The sequence below is a fragment of the Lethenteron reissneri genome, chromosome 35, assembly GCF_015708825.2.
Source record: "Lethenteron reissneri isolate LAM-NWPU_2019-01 chromosome 35, ASM1570882v1, whole genome shotgun sequence".
Classification (NCBI taxonomy): Eukaryota; Metazoa; Chordata; class Hyperoartia; order Petromyzontiformes; family Petromyzontidae; genus Lethenteron; species Lethenteron reissneri.
The window spans coordinates 13,480,236-13,500,883 of NC_083813.1; the positions used below are offsets into that span (position 1 = coordinate 13,480,236).

General features: G+C 61.9%; 1 protein-coding gene across 4 annotated transcripts; it reads left to right on the plus strand.

The window, feature by feature from the left end:
• The first annotated feature begins 41 nt into the window (after positions 1 to 41).
• On the plus strand, positions 42 to 20,543 carry AOAH (acyloxyacyl hydrolase). Of its 4 annotated transcripts, none has more exons than XM_061565852.1 (22): positions 42 to 78; positions 3,737 to 3,899; positions 4,289 to 4,384; positions 5,165 to 5,231; positions 7,181 to 7,280; positions 7,880 to 7,939; positions 8,106 to 8,176; positions 8,554 to 8,614; positions 8,856 to 8,926; positions 9,075 to 9,123; positions 10,475 to 10,523; positions 12,911 to 13,005; positions 13,255 to 13,355; positions 13,731 to 13,813; positions 14,551 to 14,587; positions 15,075 to 15,146; positions 15,253 to 15,425; positions 16,130 to 16,188; positions 16,401 to 16,460; positions 16,916 to 17,012; positions 18,229 to 18,305; positions 19,105 to 20,543. In XM_061565852.1, exons 2-22 carry the CDS (start codon positions 3,776 to 3,778, stop codon positions 19,231 to 19,233), a joined length of 1,731 nt encoding a protein of 576 aa, XP_061421836.1. In that variant the 5' UTR covers positions 42 to 78; positions 3,737 to 3,775; the 3' UTR covers positions 19,234 to 20,543. The 4 variants fall into 4 exon arrangements, with proteins under 4 accessions (XP_061421836.1, XP_061421839.1, XP_061421838.1 ...); XM_061565855.1 differs by lacking the exon at positions 42 to 78 and adding an exon at positions 96 to 111; XM_061565854.1 differs by lacking the exon at positions 42 to 78 and adding an exon at positions 409 to 416.
• The last annotated feature ends 105 nt before the right edge of the window (positions 20,544 to 20,648 follow it).

The window sequence follows — 20,648 nt, forward strand, 5'->3', positions numbered from 1 at the left end:
TCCCCCAAACACCCCCCTCGCCCCGCCCCCTCGCCCCGCCCCCTGAGATTTGACGACGCGGGGACACGGAGACACGGGGTGAGAGAGACACAGACACGGGGGAGACACGGGGTGAGAGAGACACAGAGACACGGGGGAGACACGGGGTGAGAGAGACACAGAGACACGGGGGAGACACGGGGTGAGAGAGACACAGAGACACAGAGACACGGGGGAGACACGGGGTGAGAGAGACACAGAGACACGGGGGAGACACGGGGTGAGAGAGACACAGAGACACGGGGGAGACACGGGTGAGAGAGACACAGAGACACGGGGGAGACACGGGGTGAGAGAGACACAGAGACACGGGGGAGACACGGGGGAGACACGGGGTGAGAGAGACACAGAGACACGGGGAGACACGGAGACACGGGGTGAGAGACAGCCTCGCGGAGACACGGGGACACGGGGACTCAGAGACACGAGGACACGGGGACTCAGAGACACGGGGACACTGAGACACAGGGAGCACGAACACTCGGGGGGGGGATGGGGGACACGGAAAGGCGGGGACGCGTGATCTGCGTGACACAGCCGTGTTTGGGAACATTCTGTTGATAAACATCAGCGGAGACGCGGGGCAGAGCAGGGCCCGGGGGGGGGGACTGGGTGAGGGGGTGGGGGGTGAGGGGGGGGGACTGGGTGAGGGGGTGAGGGGGTGGGGGGTGAGGGGGTGAGGGGGGGGACTGGGTGAGGGGGTGAGGGGGTGGGGGGTGAGGGGGTGAGGGGGTGGGGGGTGAGGGGGGGGACTGGGTGAGGGGGTGGGGTGAGGGGGTGGGGGGTGAGGGGGGGGGACTGGGTGAGGGGGTGGGGTGAGGGGGTGAGGGGGTGGGGGGTGAGGGGGTGAGGGGGTGGGGGGTGAGGGGGGAGACTGGGTGAGGGGGTGGGGGGTGAGGGGGGGGGGACTGGGTGAGGGGGTGAGGGGGTGGGGGGTGAGGGGGTGAGGGGGGGGACTGGGTGAGGGGGTGGGGGGTGAGGGGGTGGGGGGTGAGGGGGGGGACTGGGTGAGGGGGTGGGGGGTGAGGGGGTGAGGGGGTGGGGTGAGGGGGTGGGGGGTGAGGGGGGGGGACTGGGTGAGGGGGTGGGGTGAGGGGGTGAGGGGGGTGGGGGTGAGGGGGTGAGGGGGTGGGGGGTGAGGGGGGGGACTGGGTGAGGGGGTGGGGGGTGAGGGGGTGAGGGGGTGGGGGGTGAGGGGGGGGACTGGGTGAGGGGGTGAGGGGGTGAGGGGGGTGGGGTGAGGGGGTGGGGGGGTGAGGGGGGGGGACTGGGTGAGGGGGTGGGGTGAGGGGGTGATGGGGTGGGGGGTGAGGGGGTGGGGGGTGAGGGGGTGAGGGGGTGGGGGGTGAGGGGGTGAGGGGGTGGGGGGTGAGGGGGGGGACTGGGTGAGGAGGTGAGGGGGTGGGGGGTGAGGGGGTGGGGGGTGAGGGGGGAGACTGGGTGAGGGGGTGGGGGGTGAGGGGGGGGGACTGGGTGAGGGGGTGAGGGGGTGGGGGGTGAGGGGGTGAGGGGGGGGACTGGGTGAGGGGGTGGGGGGTGAGGGGGTGGGGGGTGAGGGGGGGGACTGGGTGAGGGGGTGGGGGGTGAGGGGGTGAGGGGGTGGGGTGAGGGGGTGGGGGGTGAGGGGGGGGGGACTGGGTGAGGGGGTGGGGTGAGGGGTGAGGGGGTGGGGGTGAGGGGGTGAGGGGGTGGGGGGTGAGGGGGGGGACTGGGTGAGGGGGTGGGGGGTGAGGGGGTGGGGGGTGAGGGGGTGAGGGGGGTGGGGGGTGAGGGGGGGGACTGGGTGAGAGGGTGAGGGGGGTGGGGTGAGGGGGTGGGGGGTGAGGGGGGGGGACTGGGTGAGGGGGTGGGGTGAGGGGGTGATGGGGTGGGGGGTGAGGGGGTGGGGGGTGAGGGGGTGAGGGGGTGGGGGGTGAGGGGGTGAGGGGGTGGGGGGTGAGGGGGGGGACTGGGTGAGGGGGTGAGGGGGTGGGGGGTGAGGGGGTGAGGGGGTGGGGTGAGGGGGTGGGGGGTGAGGGGGGGGGACTGGGTGAGGGGGTGAGGGGGTGGGGGGTGAGGGGGGGGACTGGGTGAGGGGGTGAGGGGGTGGGGGGTGAGGGGGGGGACTGGGTGAGGGGGTGAGGGGGTGGGGTGAGGGGGGGACTGGGTGAGGGGGTGAGGGGGTGGGGGGTGAGGGGGGTGAGGGGGACCCGGCCCCCACGGGTCCCTGTGAGGGGTCGTGGCTGGGTGTTAGTCGACACAGCCCATCATCCTTGCAAGGTTAATAAAGTGAGTACCACGTTGTGATGAGGTCAAGTCTTTGCTCTATGGATAAACTAGGCAATGTGTCAGGGTCACTTGTCCATACTTCACCACGCCGGTCAGTGCGCGTTGGTGGAGAGGGGAGGGGGGAGATCAGGAACGGTTCTTGGCACACTGCCCATTGATGTTAGCCGTGTTTGGGAATTGAACTCGAGTGACCGCTCAACTCCATTTGCGTTATTGCTGTTTAAGATCAGTGCTGTGTACTGACGTTCATTGTAATTGAGGTATATTAGTGGAAACATGACTTTGAGTGTATATAGGGCCTCGATTGGTGTGTAGAGATCTCGATCGGTGCGTATCGGCCTGTGGGGTTGTGTTGCAGCTGTTTGCGGCATTATTTGTGGGGGGGACCCGGGCCGGTCCCTGCCGCCTCATGGAACTCTTCTCAGTCACACAGACAACAACAACAACAACAACCGCCATTGGCCACTCGGTGGCGGTGACGTCACCACGACGCTTGTGCCAGGCTAAGTGCACCTTGAGGCCACGTGAAGTGTCGAACGCCAGCTGGCAGGAGGTCACGGCGCAGACCCAGCAGGTGCCACGGGTCGACTGACTGAGATGACCGAGATGACTGGCTGATGCACCACCTGTGCCCCCTACTGTGCCAACTTGCTGTGCTTTAGCCACCCGGCGCTCCGCTCGTTGTTGTGAGCGTCGCTCCTCCGCCCTCCGTTGTTGCTGGAGGGCGACTGCCTCCAACTGCCCAGTAGCAGCGTCCTTCACGAGCCTCCTCCACTGAGGCCGATCTTGACACCGCTGGTACCGGTCATCGGCAAGTCCACTCAGCTCCACGTCCTCCTGTACCACATCACTCCATCTCTTCTGTAGCCCGTGCCGCGCCCGTTTATCCCCCTCGATCCGGCCAAACAAAAGCTGTTTAGGCATGCGGTGGCTGGGCATGCGGGCTACATGACCCAGCCAACGCAGCCTTGCCTGCCAGAGGAGCTCACCGATGGGACTTTGCCCAGATCTTTCAAGGATTTGTGAGCTCCTCACACAATCCAGCCTGGTTAAACCCAGGATGGATCGTAGGCAGGCCAGCCTAAATGTTTCCAACCACACACACATGCCCATTGATACACTGACGCACACTCTCACATACACAGACACTGACACACACACTCACACACATTCCCATTGATACACTGACACACTCGCACACACACTCACACACACAGACACTGACGCACACACACACAGACACTGACACACACACTCACACACACAGACACTGACGCACACACTCACACACAGACACTGACGCACACACGTACACACTCACGGGTTTCGCGCTCTGTGCCTGCCGGGCACCACCCGCGTTACCCCCCCTCGGGGTGACAGCGACGGGGACGTCGCCCAGTTTCTCTCACGCCGCCGAGTGATTCCACAGGTCACACCCAGAGGAGCGTCACCCGGAGTCTCAGGGGACATGGCCCGGCTCCCCCTGCTCCTCCTGCTCCCCCTGCTCCCCCTGCTCCCCCTGGCCGCCTGCGCCACCCCCGAGCCGGGGTCGAGGCTGGGACCCGGAGTGAATGGTGGTTTCGGGTGCCTGGGTAAGTTTGGGGATTCTTCACCACTCACCTCATTCGCCACCTCTCAATTTCACAACTCCTCACGCTTCATGCCAAACCGCTCACCACACGCCACTCGCACCCCCATTTATCTCACTCGCGCCTCACCACTCACCCCTCACCCCACTCACTCAACCTGGGTGGGCTCTGCGGCTCCAGGTGCAGCTGTGGTGCTGGTGGTGAGCATTGGTGAGTGGTGGTGGGCTGTGGTGGGCTGTGGTGAGTTGTGGTGCTCCTCGTTGATGCCAACTGGTGCTAGTGAATGTTCGTGAGCTCTGTTGAGTGGTTGTTTTGGTGAGCCATGGTGAGAATTGGTGAGTGTTTGAGTGGTAATTGTACCACTGCTCACCAACAATCCCCACCGTGTCCAGGCTGCGTGATCGCGGTGGGCATGGTGCAGCAGTTGTCAGAGATTCACAACGACTCCATCTCGAGCGCCATGGCGAGGGTGTGTGGGGTGCTACCTGGTGAGAACACACCAACACGTACCACCTGCACCACCACCAACACATGCCACCTGCACCACCACCAACACCAACACGTGCCACCTGCACCACCACCAACACGTGCCACCTGCACCACCACCACCAACACGTGCCACCTGCACCACCAACACGTGTCACCTGCACCACCACCAACACGTGCCACCTGCACCACCAACACGTGCCACCTGCACCACCAACACGTGCCACCTGCACCACCACCACCAACACGTACCACTTGCACCACCACCAACACGTGCCACCTGCACCACCAACACGTGCCACCTGCACCACCACCACCAACACGTACCACTTGCACCACCACCAACACGTGCCGCCTCAGCTACCACCAACACGTGCCACCTGCACCACCAACACGTGCCACCTGCGTCACCAACACGTGCCACCTGCGTCACCAACACGTGCCACCTGCGTCACCAACACGTGCCACCTGCGTCACCAACACGTGCCACCTGCACCACCAACACGTGCCACCTGCGTCACCAACACGTGCCACCTGCGTCACCAACACGTGTCACCTGCGTCACCAACACGTGTCACCTGCGTCACCAACACGTGCCACCTGCGTCACCAACACGTGCCACCTGCGTCACCAACACGTGCCACCTGCGTCACCAACACGTGCCACCTGCGTCACCAACACGTGCCACCTGCGTCACCAACACGTGCCACCTGCGTCACCAACACGTGCCACCTGCGTCACCAACACGTGCCACCTGCGTCACCTGCACTAATTTCCCACAGAGACCCACAACTTCCGAGCCTCGTGCCAGATCCTGCTCCAGGTGTTCGGGCCAAGCATCAAATGGATGTGAGTACCAGGTTCATGGTCCAGTGCATGAGTGGCTGAGTGGGCGAGTACATTAGTGAGTGAATGGGCGAGTTGTGGTCAGGGCCGGATCAAGGCGTAGGGGGGGGGGCTTCAGGGGCTGCAGCCCAGGGGCCTCCGCCAGCTGGAGGGGGCCTCCAGAGACGAAGTGAAAAGTTGTTTCGTTTTGTGAGTGCTGAATTTTATTTGTTGTTAGCCTTGTAAAAATACATTTGTATTTTTCTTTCACTTTGTTTCCTTTTAAAATATTACTGGGGGCGTCACAATACCTGTAGCCCAGGGGCCTACACAATCTTAATCCGGCCCTGGTTGTTGTGTGTGGTTTGGTGTGTTTGTGGTGTGTGTCCAGTATGGTGTGTGTCCAGTGTGGTGTGTGTGGTGGAGGTTGCGGTGTGTGCGGCTCTGTGTGTGGTGTAGGGTGTGGTGTGTGGTGTAGGGTGCGGTGTGCGGTGTGTGTGGTGGAGGTTGCGGTGTGTGCGGCTCTGTGTGTGGTGTAGGGTGCGGTGTGTGGTGGAGGTTGCGGTGTGCGGTGTGTGTGGTGGAGGATTGCGGTGTGTGCGGCGCTGTGTGTGGTGGAGGTTGTGGTGTGTGCGGCGCTGTGTGTGGTGGAGGTTGTGGTGTGTGTGGCGCTGTGTGTGGTGGAGGTTGTGGTGTGTGTGGCGCTGTGTGTGGTAGAGGTTGTGGTGTGTGCGGCGCTGTGTGTGGTGGAGGTTGCGGTGTGTGGTGTGTGTGGTGGAGGTTGCGGTGTGTGTGGCGCTGTGTGTGGTGGAGGTTGCGGTGTGTGTGGCGCTGTGTGTGGTGTGTGTGGCGGAGGTTGCAGTGTGTGGTGTGTGTGGTGGAGGTTGTGGTGTGTGCGGCGCTGTGTGTGGTGGAGGTTGTGGTGTGTGTGGCGCTGTGTGTGGTGGAGGTTGCAGTGTGTGGTGTGTGTGGTGGAGGTTGTGGTGTGTGTGGCGCTGTGTGTGGTGGAGGTTGCGGTGTGTGTGGCGCTGTGTGTGGTGTGTGTGGTGGAGGTTGCGGTGTGTGGTGTGTGTGGTGGAGGTTGTGGTGTGTGTGGCGCTGTGTGTGGTGGAGGTTGCGGTGTGTGTGGTGCTGTGTGTGGTGTGTGTGGTGGAGGTTGCGGTGTGTGTGGTGGAGGTTGCGGTGTGTGTGGCGCTGTGTGTGGTGTGTGTGGTGGAGGTTGCGGTGTGTGGTGTGTGTGGTGGAGGTTGTGGTTTGTGTGGCGCTGTGTGTGGTGGAGGTTGCGGTGTGTGCGGCGCTGTGTGTGGTGGAGGTTGCGGTGTGTGGTGTGTGTGGTGGAGGTTGCGGTGTGTGGTGTGTGTGGTGGAGGTTGTGGTGTGTGTGGCGCTGTGTGTGGTGGAGGTTGCGGTGTGTGCGGCGCTGTGTGTGGTGGAGGTTGCGGTGTGTGGTGTGTGGTGGAGGTTGCGGTGTGTGTGGTGGATGTTGTGGTGTGTGTGGCGCTGTGTGTGGTGGAGGTTGCGGTGTGTGCGGCGCTGTGTGTGGTGGAGGTTGCGGTGTGTGGTGTGTGTGGTGGAGGTTATGGTGTGTGCGGCGCTTTGTGTGGTGGAGGTTGTGGTGTGTGCGGCGCTGTGTGTGGTGGAGGTTGCGGTGTGTGTGGCGCTGTGTGTGGTGGAGGTTGCGGTGTGTGTGGCGCTGTGTGGTGTGCAGGTTGTGGCGTGTGCGGCGCTGTGTGGTGGAGGTTGCGGTGTGTGTGGCGCTGTGTGTGGTGCAGGTTGTGGTGTGTGCGGCGCTGTGTGTGGTGGATGTTGCGGTGTGTGTGGCGCTGTGTGTGGTGCAGGTTGTGGTGTGTGCGGCGCTGTGTGTGGTGGAGGTTGCGGTGTGCGGTGTGTGTGGTGCAGGTTGCGGTGTGTGTGGCGTTGTGTGTGGTGGAGGTTGTGGTGTGTGCGGCGCTGTGTGTGCGGCGCTGTATGCAGGTTGAACACGGAGGTCACGCCGGACGTGGTGTGCCACGCGCTCGCCTTGTGCCGGCGGGACCCTGGAGAGGCGTTCTGCCACGTGTTCCCTCTGCCCAGGGTGGGGCCCGACTCCGCACGACAACAACAGCAGCCTGAACATGCACTCATTGTCATCAACAGCATCACCCACGGTCTCCCCACTGTTTTCATGAAGGCCATCCCACGCCGCCACCATCCCTCGTGGGCGCCTGATCTCGTTCTTGCTCGCGATACGGTTTCATCGCCTCATTTGGCTGCCAACGGCCATCCACCTCTCTCGCCACGACTCGTGCTGCCCAAGTCCACGTGTTTCTCTTACCTTGGGTGCTCCTCTCTCCGTCTCTCGGCGTAATCACCAAGCTGCGTTGCTTTCCGCACTCGGCAACGGCGTCCATCCAGGACAATAAAATGAGCACCGCTTTGTGGGGAACATCCACGGTGGTCGTCCTGCGGAGAGACTCGCCCCCGCCATGGGAATGTGGAATCCCTCCCGCTGGCTTGGCGATGTAAACGGGAGACGTGCACCGCCGTATGTATGATGATCGGAGGTGCGGGGCAAGGACGGCAAACTAAACGTGCGGCGGTGCCCGCGTGAGCGGGACACGGAGCCGTCCCCCCCGCCCCCCCGTCGTCTCATGGCGACCCGTGTCCCCCTGCCCGCCGCCGTGCTGCGTGCAGGGAGGCCTGCACCAGGCCGTGGAGGTGGCGAGACGACTGGCGCCCGGCTCCCCCGTGCCGGTAAGAGGTCGGGGTCACTGGGGGACTGGGGGTCATTGACCGGGTCGTTGGGTCGCCGAGCCACGCAGGCTCCTGTTCTGGAGCCCGGGTGGGCGAGGTTGGCTCGTGATGCCCTGACCCCGCGTCGCCCTGACCCCGCGTCGCCCTGACCCCGCGTCGCCCTTAGGAGAAATTCCTGGAGCTGTCGGGAATCTGCTCCCTCCCCAAGATCCGAGATCTCTGCAAGCTCATTCGGAGGTACGCGCAGCCCCACCAGAGATCTCGACTCCTGACCACAGTCCACTCGCTCCCACACCGCGACCACCACCGCACCGCAGGTCACTCCGCCCACTCACCCACTCCCCCAATGTGTAGGTCCTGACCAAAATGAGCGACTACGTTGTGAAAAGTTACCGGTGCCGCCACTGTATCGGATGGTGATGTTAAGTAGCTCTTGCGTTGATTGGTTGTGTTAGATGTGTCGTGCTCATGAGATGCGCGTGGCGTTCATCAGTCGTGTGTCAATTAGACGGGACTACGAAATTGGCGTCTTGTGTCCGGGTGGCGAGTTGGGGGTCATGACGCCGTGAGTCCGCGAGGATAGATCACGGCCGATGATGATGTATTTGACGCAGGTCCTGGTCTCATCACATCCCAGCTCAAGATGGTGATGGGGACCTCTTCAGCACCGTCCCTGTGAGTGTCCTGAACAAACATCATCGTTAACGTCGTCAACATCGTTAACATCGTCGTCAACATCGTTAACATCGACGTCAACATCGTTAACATCGTCGTCAACGTCGTTAACATCGTCGTCAACGTCGTCAACGTCGTCATCAACGTCGTCGTCATCTTGGAACGCGCACAGCTGCTCGGCAGACACCCACGCTGGCTGTATCCCCGCTGCTCCCCCTCTCGCCCCCCCCCACCCCCCCAGGTGTTCCGCGGCTCCCACTGGCGCGGGAGAGACTGTGTGGACCGCAGCGCAGACGTGCACCCCGGCCGCAGGTGCATACCATCTCACTCCACCTCGTCACCCTCCACCTCCACCTTACTAGGGGCCATCCATCGAGTCCTCACACATGGAGGGGGGAGGAGGGTTATCCCACATGCGTTCGCTTGCGTATGGGGGTCTACACTCTCCATCTTGTTTCAGGCCAAGAAACCAGGACGCCTTCGAGGACTCGAACTGCAACGGCATCTGGGTGAGGAGGATCAGCCCTCGCATCACACTCACCATCACTCACCATCACTCACCATCACTCACCCCACTCACCATCACTCACCATCACTCACCCCACTCACCATCACTCACCATCGCCATCACTCACCATCACCATCACTCACCCTCACCATCACCATCACTCACCCCACTCACCCCACTCACCATCACTCACCATCACCATCACTCACCATCACTCACCCTCACCTTCACTCACCATCACTCACCCCACTCACCATCACTCACCATCACCATCACTCACCCCACTCACCATCACTCACCATCACCATCACTCACCATCACCATCACTCACCCTCACCATCACCATCACTCACCCCACTCACCATCACTCACCATCACTCACCCCACTCACCATCACTCACCATCACCATCACTCACCATCACTCACCCTCACCATCACTCACCCCACTCACCATCACTCACAATCACCATCACTCACTCACCATCACTCACCATCACCATCACTCACCCTCACTCACCCTCACTCACCATCACTCACCATCACTCACCATCACCATCACTCACCATCACTCACCATCACCCTCACTCACCCCACTCACCCTCACTCACCATCACTCACCATCACCATCACTCACCCCACTCACTATCACTCACCATCACCATCACTCACCATCACTCACCATCACTCACCATCACCATCACTCACCCTCACCATCACCATCACTCACCATCACTCACCCTCACTCACCCCACTCACCATCACTCACCCCACTCACCATCACTCACCATCACTCACCCCACTCACCATCACTCACCATCACCATCACTCACCCCACTCACCCCACTTACCATCACTCACCCCACTTACCATCATGGCTCTAACTTGCCATCACCATCACTCACCATCACTCACCATCACTCACCCTCACTCAGCCCACTTACCATCATGGCTCTCACTTGCCATCACCAATACTCCATCCTCACTTACCATCACTCACCATCACTCACCCTCACCCCAGTAGGCAGTAACACCTCTGGGTGGACAATAAGTGTCGTAATATCTGTGGGGAGTGGTGGCATAGTAGTTAGCTCACTGCCCTATAAACCCGGCGACCTTAATTCATGTCACCCTCATCGTCAATAACAGTGACGCTAATCTAAACTGATCCTGGAATCAGCCTGAAATGATTACTTGATGCGGTGTGTAAATATCGCCACTGAGGAGACAAAGGCGGTCGGGCGTGGTGCTGACCACCCACCCAACTATGTGCCATGCCGGCTTGCTAACATCACTTGCCCCAACAGTCTGTTAAGGCTATACGGGCACCTTTGTCTTTGTGTGCGGGGCACAGGGGGTGGACCCGGCAGACGGCGTCGCTTACGAGAAGAAGTTCTGCGAAAGTGAGGAGCGTTCGGCCTCACCCTCACCCTTGACCTGCGCCCCTACCTCTGTGCTCAACCCCTACCTCTGACCCAAGCCTCACCCTTGACCTCAGCCACCAGCCTGACCCCAAACCTTGCCTCTGACCCTGACACCGACCGAACACGAGCGCCATCGGGACAGCGCAGGGCTCAGGGTTTGGGCTGCTATCGTCTCCTTCTGTCGTATGGCACGCGGGGAGGGGGGAGCCACCGTTTGTGTCGGTGTCCGAGTTGAATGCTCAGGGCCTGCAACCAGCGCAAGGCGGCAGGAGACGCCGTGCGCACCGCAGCGAGACCGCCAGGGTGCGTGGCGCGCCCGTCAGTGACGCGTTTGATTAACCTCGGTGGCAGTTTGTCGATTCTGGTGGCGAGGGCATGGTGAGTGTCAGCGTGGCGGCGAGGGTGTCGCGAGTGTGATGCGAGCAGCGAGTGTGGCGCGTGCTCGTGAGCGAGATGCGAGATTGATGACCGCATGGTGAGAGTGGTGGCGAGTGGAGGCGGGGAACGTTGTGGCGAAACGGCGGCGAGTGGGCGTGGCCGGCGTGGTGAGTGGTGGTGGGGAGCGAGCGGTGGCGAGTGTGGTGAGTGGTGGTGGCGAGCGAGCGGTGGTGAGCGTGGTGAGTGGTGGTGGCGAGCGAGTGGTGGTGAGCGTGGTGAGTGGTGGTGGGGAGTGGTGGTGGCGAGCGAGTGGTGGTGAGCGTGGTGAGTGGTGGTGGCGAGTGTGGTGAGTGGTGGTGGGGAGCGAGCGGTGGTGAGCGTGGTGAGTGGTGGTGGAGAGCGAGTGGTGGCGAGTGTGGTGAGTGGTGGTGGGGAGCGAGCGGTGGCGAGTGTGGTGAGTGGTGGTGGGGAGCGAGCGGTGGTGAGCGTGGTGAGTGGTGGTGGAGAGCGAGTGGTGGCGAGTGTGGTGAGTGGTGGTGGCGAGCGAGCGGTGGTGAGCGTGGTGAGTGGTGGTGGAGAGCGAGTGGTGGCGAGTGTGGTGAGTGGTGGTGGCGAGCGAGCGGTGGTGAGCGTGGTGAGTGGTGGTGGCGAGCGAGTGGTGGTGAGCGTGGTGAGTGGTGGTGGGGAGTGGTGGTGGCGAGCGTGGTGAGTGGTGGTGGGGAGCGAGCGGTGGCGAGTGTGGTGAGTGGTGGTGGCGAGCGAGCGGTGGTGAGCGTGGTGAGTGGTGGTGGCGAGCGAGTGGTGGTGAGCGTGGTGAGTGGTGGTGGGGAGTGGTGGTGGCGAGCGAGTGGTGGTGAGCGTGGTGAGTGGTGGTGGCGAGTGTGGTGAGTGGTGGTGGGGAGCGAGCGGTGGTGAGCGTGGTGAGTGGTGGTGGAGAGCGAGTGGTGGCGAGTGTGGTGAGTGGTGGTGGTGAGCGAGCGGTGGCGAGTGTGGTGAGTGGTGGTGGGGAGCGAGCGGTGGTGAGCGTGGTGAGTGGTGGTGGCGAGCGAGTGGTGGTGAGCGTGGTGAGTGGTGGTGGGGAGTGGTGGTGGCGAGCGTGGTGAGTGGTGGTGGGGAGCGAGCGGTGGCGAGCGTGGTGTGTGGTGGTGGCGAGCGAGCGGTGGTGAGCGTGGTGAGTGGTGGTGGGGAGCGAGCGGTGGTGAGCGTGGTGAGTGGTGGTGGGGAGCGAGCGGTGGTGAGCGTGGTGAGTGGTGGTGGCGAGCGAGCGGTGGTGAGCGTGGTGAGTGGTGGTGGGGAGCGAGCGGTGGTGAGCGTGGTGAGTGGTGGTGGAGAGCGAGCGGTGGTGAGCGTGGTGAGTGGTGGTGGCGAGCGAGCGGTGGTGAGCGTGGCGAGTGGTGGTGGTGAGTGGTGGTGGTGAGCGTGGTGAGTGGTGGCGGGGAGCGAGCGGTGGTGAGCGTGGCAAGTGGTGGTGGGGAGTGGTGGTGGTGAGCGTGGTGAGTGGTGGTGGCGAGCGAGCGGTGGTGAGCGTGGCGAGTGGTGGTGGCGAGCGAGCGGTGGTGAGCGTGGCAAGTGGTGGTGGGGAGCGAGCGGAGGTGAGCGTGGTGAGTGGTGGTGGCGAGCGAGCGGTGGTGAGCGTGGCGAGTGGTGGTGGTGAGTGGTGGTGGTGAGCGTGGTGAGTGGTGGCGGGGAGCGAGCGGTGGTGAGCGTGGGAAGTGGTGGCGGGGAGCGAGCGGTGGTGAGCGTGGGAAGTGGTGGTGGGGAGCGAGCGGTGGTGAGCGTGGCAAGTGGTGGTGGGGAGCGAGCGGTGGTGAGCGTGGCAAGTGGTGGTGGGGAGCGAGCGGTGGTGAGTGTGGTGAGTGGTGGTGGTGAGCGTGGTGAGTGGTGGTGGGGAGCGAGCGGTGGTGAGCGTGGCAAGTGGTGGTGGGGAGCGAGCGGTGGTGAGCGTGGTGAGCGGTGGCGAGCGTGGCCGGTGCTGCCCCTCGCCGCAGGTTCTCGGCCGCGTGGCCTCGTGCTCCTGGGGGACTCGGCCGGAGCCCATTTCCACATCCCTGCCGCGTGGATGACCGGGGAACTCCTCTCCCCCGTGAGGCTTCATCATCATCACCAGCAACCCACGTCATCCTTCACTTCACCACCACCATCAACACATCATCATCTCAACCAGCACCACCACCAGCAACCACATCGCACTGTAGACTGTGAGTAACGTGAGGCGGTGAAATTGAGACACTGTGAGATTGTGACAGTGAGATTGTGACACCGTGACACTGGGTGACACTGGTGACACTGGGTGACACTGTGAGGCTGACCGAGTCCCCGTGTCCGTGTGCAGGAGGCGTTCTCAAACCTCCCCGTTGCCCTCGCTAACGAGCTGGACTGGCCACAGCTCTCGGCCTTCACAGGCTTCATGAACTCCAGCTGGGCCTCCATAACGTGAGACGTCAACACGACACGAATGAACGCCGCAACACGCTACTGGTCAACAGAGCAACAACACAACATGACTCAACGCAATACGGCGAGACAACAAAATAACACTTGACTTAACACAACAACACGATAACTCACCATAATACAAACCACAACGTCGTGTGACACAATGTCACATAGCGCAACTCAACACAACGCAACTCGCCACAACATAATTGAACACACCGTGACAACACAACCTGAAGACGCAACGCACCGCGACATGACACGGCACGACACGGTCACGTGAGCTGACGCGACAAGGCGCGGCGGCACGGCTAACAGCGCGCCCTCGTCACGGCTAACAGCGCGTCCTCGTCACGGTGTGCGCCGTACCAGGTCCCCCACGGACTCGTTGTACCTGCGGCTGAGGGAGAGGAACCGGTGCAACCACAGAGACCTCCAGAACCTTGCGGTGAACGGTCAGTGTGTGTCACATGGGGTGGAGGAGCCAATATCACAGTCTCACTGTGTCAGTGGCACCATCGCAGTCTGTGTCACTCTCACAGTGTCACCCTCACAGTATCACTCTCACGTCTTCGTGCTCTTGCGATTTACAAACCTCGCGGCCTCGCGGTGGCCAGGTCGTGAGGCCACGGTGGCCAGGTCGTGAGGCCGCGGTGGCCAGGTCGTGAGGCCGCGGTGGCCAGGTCGTGAGGCCGCGGTGGCCAGGTCGTGAGGCCGCGGTGGCCAGGTCGTGAGGTCGCGGTGGCCAGGTCGTGAGGCCACGGTGGCCCGGTCGTGAGGCCGCGGTGGCCAGGTCGTGAGGCCGCGGTGGCCAGGTCGTGAGGCCGCGGTGGCCAGGTCGTGAGGCCGCGGTGGCCAGGTCGTGAGGCCGCGGTGGCCCGGTCGTGAGGCCGCGCCGACCCTTTCGCTCCGCCTTGCAGCCACCGGCACAACGGGGGGCAGCGCCCCCCATGGTGCGGACAACCGTTTGCCGGGTGGTGCCGATCAGACCGACGCAGCGCCGGTTTAACGCGGCGCGAACGCGAGAGCCGAGGAGAGCGCTCTGGATCCCGTGGCCACGTCCTGGCCCGTTACACCCGACTCCAGGCCACCCCGGCTCGCCGGGGCCTAGCGGGCGAAGCAAGGCGCCTGACCCCCGCGTGACCTCCACGTGACCCCCGCGTAACTCGTGGCCCCGGTGTGTCGAGTGCAGGAGCCGCGTCCTCCACCGCCAAGGACTCCCTGACGAGGTGAGGGGATTCTCCGGGGAGCCGGGGTGATGAGGGAGCCGGGTAAATGAGGGTCCGGGTTCATGAGGAGCTGGCAATTTTGTGCTGCACTGGAAGGCGGTGGTGTTGACGATGATGGAGGTGGTGTTGACGATGATGGCGGTGGTGTTGACGATGATGGCGGTGGTGTTGACGATGATGGAGGTGGTGTTGACGATGATGGCGGTGGTGTTGACGATGAAGGCGGTGGTGTTGACGATGATGGCGGTAGTGTTGACGATGATGGTGGTGGTGTTGACGATGATGGTGGTGGTGTTGACGATGAAGGCGGTGATGTTGACGATGATGGCGGTGGTGTTGACGATGATGGTGGTGTTGACGATGATGGTGGTGGTGTTGACGATGATGGTGGTGGTGTTGACGATGATGGTGGTGGTGTTGACGATGATGGTGGTGGTGTGACCTCACGGGCTCTGTCTCACTCAGTGCGCTGCTTCTCTCCTCGCAGCTTCTCCCGGAACGAGAGCGACCACCCGGCCCTCCTCGTCTACTCGTTCATCGGCAACGACGTCTGCAACAAGTGACGCCCCCTCCCCCCTCCACTCCCCCCTCCTCCAGCAGCTGCATTGCTCAAAACTGTCACCTCCGTGCGTGAGCGATCACCGCGTGCGTGCGTGCGTGAGCAGCGCCCGGGACACGGTGGCTGCGATGACGACGCCGGAGGAGATGCGAGAGAACGCCCTGGCCGCCCTCGCGGCCCTCGACAAGGCCCTGCCGCCCGGGAGCCACGTCCTCCTCACCGGCCTGGCCGACGGCCGCTTCCTGTGGGACCACCTGCACGGTCGCCTGCACCCCGTCGGCGAGTGCCGTCACACGGTGGCGCTCGGCGCTCGGCTCGGAGTCCCGAGCGCCGCCCGCCGCCCTTTGTCGCAGCCTGGAGCGCGCGTCCCCCCAGGGCCAACGGGCCCCGGGGCAGTTGCACCGCCTGTACCCTCGACAGATATGCCACTACCGTGGGTGCTGCCCTTCACATCTCATGGGCGCTGTTCCTATAACTCGTAGGTGCTGCCCCCTGCACCATCAGGGAATTATAATTCAAGTGCCACCCCCCCTCCCCCCCACAGCTCATTGATCCAAATCCCCTTACATGTGGTGTGCGGTCACCGCGGCGGCGGTAGTGGTTGTGGTGGTGATGGTCGTGGCGGCGGTAGTGATGACAGTGGTGGTGGTGGTGATGGTAGGGGTGGCGGTATGGTGGTGGTGGTGAGGGTAGGGGCGGCGGTAGTGATGACAGTGGTGGTGGTGGTGATGGTAGTGGCGGCGGTAGTGATGACAGTGGTGGTGGTGGTGGTGGTGATGGTAGTGGCGGCGGTAGTGATGACAGTGGTGGTGGTGGTGATGGTAGTGGTCGTTGTGGTGTTGGTGTTGGTCGTTGTGGTGATGGCAGTGGTGGCGGTGGTGGTGGCGGTGGCGGTGGTAGTGGCGGTGGTGGCGGTGGTGGTGGTGGCGGACTGTTTTCCGGTGTCGGCCACCCCTGATGTGTGGCTCCTCGTCTCCGTGCAGGGCTGTGGAACGGCGACGTCACCTACGCCGATGCCTACGCCTTCCTCGACTGCCTGCAGGTGAGCGTCATGCGGGCAGCCGCACGGCCTACGCGGGGCGTTTGCATTCTCGCTAATTTCGGTGTGGGGGAGGGGGCAATGTGGGGGGGCGGCGTGGGCGGGGCAGCGTGGGGGGGGCGGCGTGGGGGGAGGGGGGCGTGGGGGGCGGCGTTGGGGGAGGCGTGGGGGGGGGCCCGAGCACGAGTGGTGACACTGCCGTGTGCTGTGTGCAGCTCAGCCCCTGCGCCGGGTGGATGAGCGCCAACGTGTCCCTGCGTGACGCCACCTCCGAGGTGAGCGCCACGCACGGAGACCGCACCGCTCACAACCATTAACTCGTCGTCGTCGCCGCAAAGCCTCGCCGAGTCTCCAGCCTCCTTCAGGAGAGTCCTGTGAAGCGGCCGATGTTGTTGCTGTGCGTAGCCCCGATGCAGTAGGTTGCAGGTGATGCGTCAGGGTTATTTGGCCAATACCGGTCACATTGTGTGTGGGTGCAGAACAGGCAGAGAACGTACAGACTACACAGCAAGGTGGTGTGATGTTGTGTTGTGTTGCTGGCTATGTGGTGTTGTGTTGTGTTGCTGGCTATGTTGTGTCGTGTTGTGTTGCTTGCTATGTTGTGTTGTTGGGCTGTGTTGTGTTGTGTTGCGGGCTGTGTGGTGTTGTGTTGTGTTGCTGGCTATGTTGTATTGTGTTGTGTTGCTGGCTATGTTGTGTTGTGTTGTGATCTGACCGTCGCTGCTGTCAGAGAGCGCAGCAGCTGTCGTCGGTGTTGGAGAAGATTTCCGCAACTCGCAGCTTCAGCAACTTCGACGCTCACTACGTGGAGTACCCACTCGCCAAGAGTGAGCACAAAGACAAAGATCCCTCGTAGAGGATTAACATATTTTTGCTTTTAGTGAGCACCTATGAAGGCCGGCAAGATACTCGAGGGGGTGGGTGGCCAGCACCATGCCCGGCCGCCTTTGTCTCCCCAGTTATAATGTTTACACGCCACATCAACGACGTATTTGAGGCGAAGTCGACCAAGGGGAGACCCAGGACCGGTGCAGATACATTTCACCGGTGTTGGCCACGAGCGGGAACCGAACTCGGGTCGCCTGTTTGGTAGCGCAAAGCGCAAAGCGCGTGACTGCCGCTCCCCACGCACTCACGCGGACACGCGCGTGTCAGAGACTGACGTACACGAGGGCCGTTACTGCCCCTCGCGTGACTTGATCTTTACTGAAGCCGTCCACGTGGGAACTGGGGGATTGGGCCACGACGTTCAATGGAAGGGGAGCGTTGGTGGGGCCGCGGCAGGGTCCCTGTCGTGTGAATCGCTGCTGCTTAGAAAGACCGGGGGCCACTGCCAATCAGTAACCCCAACTCTAAAGCCCAACACGAACCCCTAACCTGAACCATAACCTCAACCTTATCCCCATCTCAACCCGAACATAGATCCCTAAACCAATACTGAACCTCTCACTCCAACCGTAATCCTATCTTTAACCCTCTTCTCAAAATTATCCATAATCCTAGCTCCATCCCTTACCTACAGAGTATCCCTAACCCTATCTATGTCCAACACTCTTCCTTATCTAACGCAATCCAATCCATAAAAAAATCCTAACTCCTAACCCAAATCCTAACCCTATTCAAAACCACAACTATGTCCCAAACATCACCCCAGATCTGATCCGAACTAACCCCAATCCATGCCCCCCCTTGCTTCCATCCCCATGCACCGGCTTGCGACGCCGTTAACACTGTCGCGGCCGCGAGCCCACAACAACAGCAGCAGCCCCGTCGTCGTTATTGTTGTTGTTGTTGTTGTCGTTGTTGTTGTGGTGGGCTCGCGGCAGCGTCTCCCTGTGGCGCCAGGGCTGGGCCGTGGCGTGGGGACCCCAGACGTGCCCCCAGACGTGCCCCCAGACGTGCCCGTCTGTGCCAACGCCGGCGTGTCGAGGTGGCCACGCGCGTGCGACCACCCAGCTCCTGAGACCCGTTTACCGATCGAGACCTTTGCCCCGACCCCGCCGAGCGTCCGCGCCACTAACGCCCGGTGCCGATCTCTCGCAGTGGCCGAGGAATGGGTGCGGAGGGGCGGGGAGGCCTGGCAGCTCATCGAGGCCGTCGACGGATTCCACCCCGACCAGGTGGGGGCAGCAGCGCACGCGAGCCGAGAGGAGGCGCGGTGCGTGCCGGAGGCGCCCTTCGTGTGCGCCGTGCCGGCCTCCTCAAGAGGCGCTCCCTGACAGCACTGTCCCTAGCAGTGTGTTGAATGCCCCGTGGTGTGAGGGGGAGCACAGGTGGTGTACGACTGGCAGTCTTCTCAGGCGCTCAACCCATGACCTCTTGCACCTAGCCTGGCACATCAGTCAATTCCTAGCACCTGGGTCTGTCCCATGACCCTCTAACCAGGAGCGAGCTTTCGACACGTCACGTGAGAGCCTCAAAGTGCACCTCGCCTGGCACAAGTGCTGTGGTAACATAATCACCACCGAGTGGCCAACGGCAGTTGTTGCCGTTGCATTGTTTTGTGTGCGCGCGCACACGCACGCACACACGGGTGTGTGCGTGTAGTTGTGTTAAATAAGTGCAAGTGATTTGCTGCTCAAACGAGCATTCAATGCGAAGCTCATCTCTTCTCTATAGCCCTGAGGCAGTGGTGAAAACTCGAAATGCCTATTACAGGGGCGAGTTCATCTGAAAGTGATTTTCCCTGAGCGTATGCCCCAAGAGCACTTGTACGGAGATTGTGTGCAGGGTGCTTATTGAGAGTACGCGTGTACCGGAGGTGTGCGTACACATGTAGAGTATACATATTGCACATTCTCAGAGTAGGCAGAGCCCGCGTGTACACGTATGCGCTGTGCGCACGTCCCCGTGTGCACCGAGAGCGCGCACGCTGCAAGGGCACCGCACTTGTGCCGGGTCCGTGTCCGTGTCTCGCAGACGGCCCTGGCGCTGATGGCCGGCATCCTGTGGGACGAGATCACGCAGCGCTGGCCCGACGTCCTGGGCCCCGAGAACCCTCACAACGCCGACATCGCCCGCGTGTTTGGCGACCAGGGTGGCCACTGAGCCACCGCGTGAGCCAACGCGGCGGAGCTGCACGCGATTCACGGTCTCTCAATTCCACGATCGACGACCTCCACGTGGAGCCACCCTGGAACCCCAGGCAATCGGGGTTTACTCCCACGCGGCTTCACAAAAGGAGGACGGCTGTCCTTGGCTGAGATTGATTTATACATTTTAATAACTATCAGTAAGCCTTACATTTAAAATAGGATCAGGAAGTGGCCTACATGATGACAGCATGCCTCCTGCTCTGAGCTTTGTCTCATTGGTATAACTGATCGCTCATAATTCTTTCATTGATTTAACCTCTGGTGTGATTCTCTTGGTTCACCATGATTGGCCAAAAAAGCCTATAAATCGTCCGGTGCAAGTTAAGTGAATTTGTGTGACCAGGTGATAACTCAAGAGACCGGGATGCGTCTCATTTACAAGGATGACCTGGTGGGACAGAAAAGGAGGAAGGCAGCGAGGTATTGCAGCCTACGGCCATCGTCGGGATGCGCTAGTATGAGTCCGTCAGCATTTTCTGCTTCTGCACCGCCCGGAAGCTGGCATCATCGGAACGATTACCGAGAATGACGCCGGTAGAAGTATGGTCGCCGGTACTCCTCGAGCATCACCGTCATGGTTGCCGTGTGTCCATCCTCCCAGCTGGGCTGCTGTCAACTTTGTGTCCGTTGGAGCCGGCGGTGACACAGCGTCCCACCACCGTGTTGCAGCCACTTCCATGCGTCGGCCTGGCCGCCCACCGCCGGCACGCTCGGCACCGCCACCGCAAAACACAGACGTGAAAACGACCGCCCAGCAGATGTGTCCTCAAACGCAGGGCGAGGCCTCTCCGGGCAAATGCGAACTATGCGAGGAATGCCGTGCGGTTCACGACGGGCAGAGGTCGCGGGCCATTAACAGCAGCACTTTGAACCCAGCACCGCCCCCGTCCCACGCGGCCGTTAACGCAGAACCCGTAAATGCAGAACCGCTAACGACCACTTCCAAGAAAGAGGGGGGCCGTTTCCTCCTGGTGTGATTAGATGGGGTGGGGGGTGGGAGGCTGTAAAGGGAGCGCCTAACTTCTGCTGAATTGGATGCGTACGGAATAGAGAGGGGGAGGTAGAGAAGGTGGAGGGAGGTTGAGCAGGGATGGATGGAGGTCAGGGTGGACATTGTGTCCACGTCACGTGTTGCCCTTCACCGGCTCGCGCTGGGCGGCCCCTCGCGCACATCCTGGGGCTCCCAACCCATCACAGGTGCACATTTCAAATGTATTTCGAGGTGCACGATAAGTACAACACAACACACCGTTGGTTATGATTACAGCAGCAATTTATTATAAAATGATTATTTGTACAGGACTAAATTGCACCAAATGTGTACAGAAAACCATGGAGAGAATATACTTCATGCTGCGCAAAGTGGCT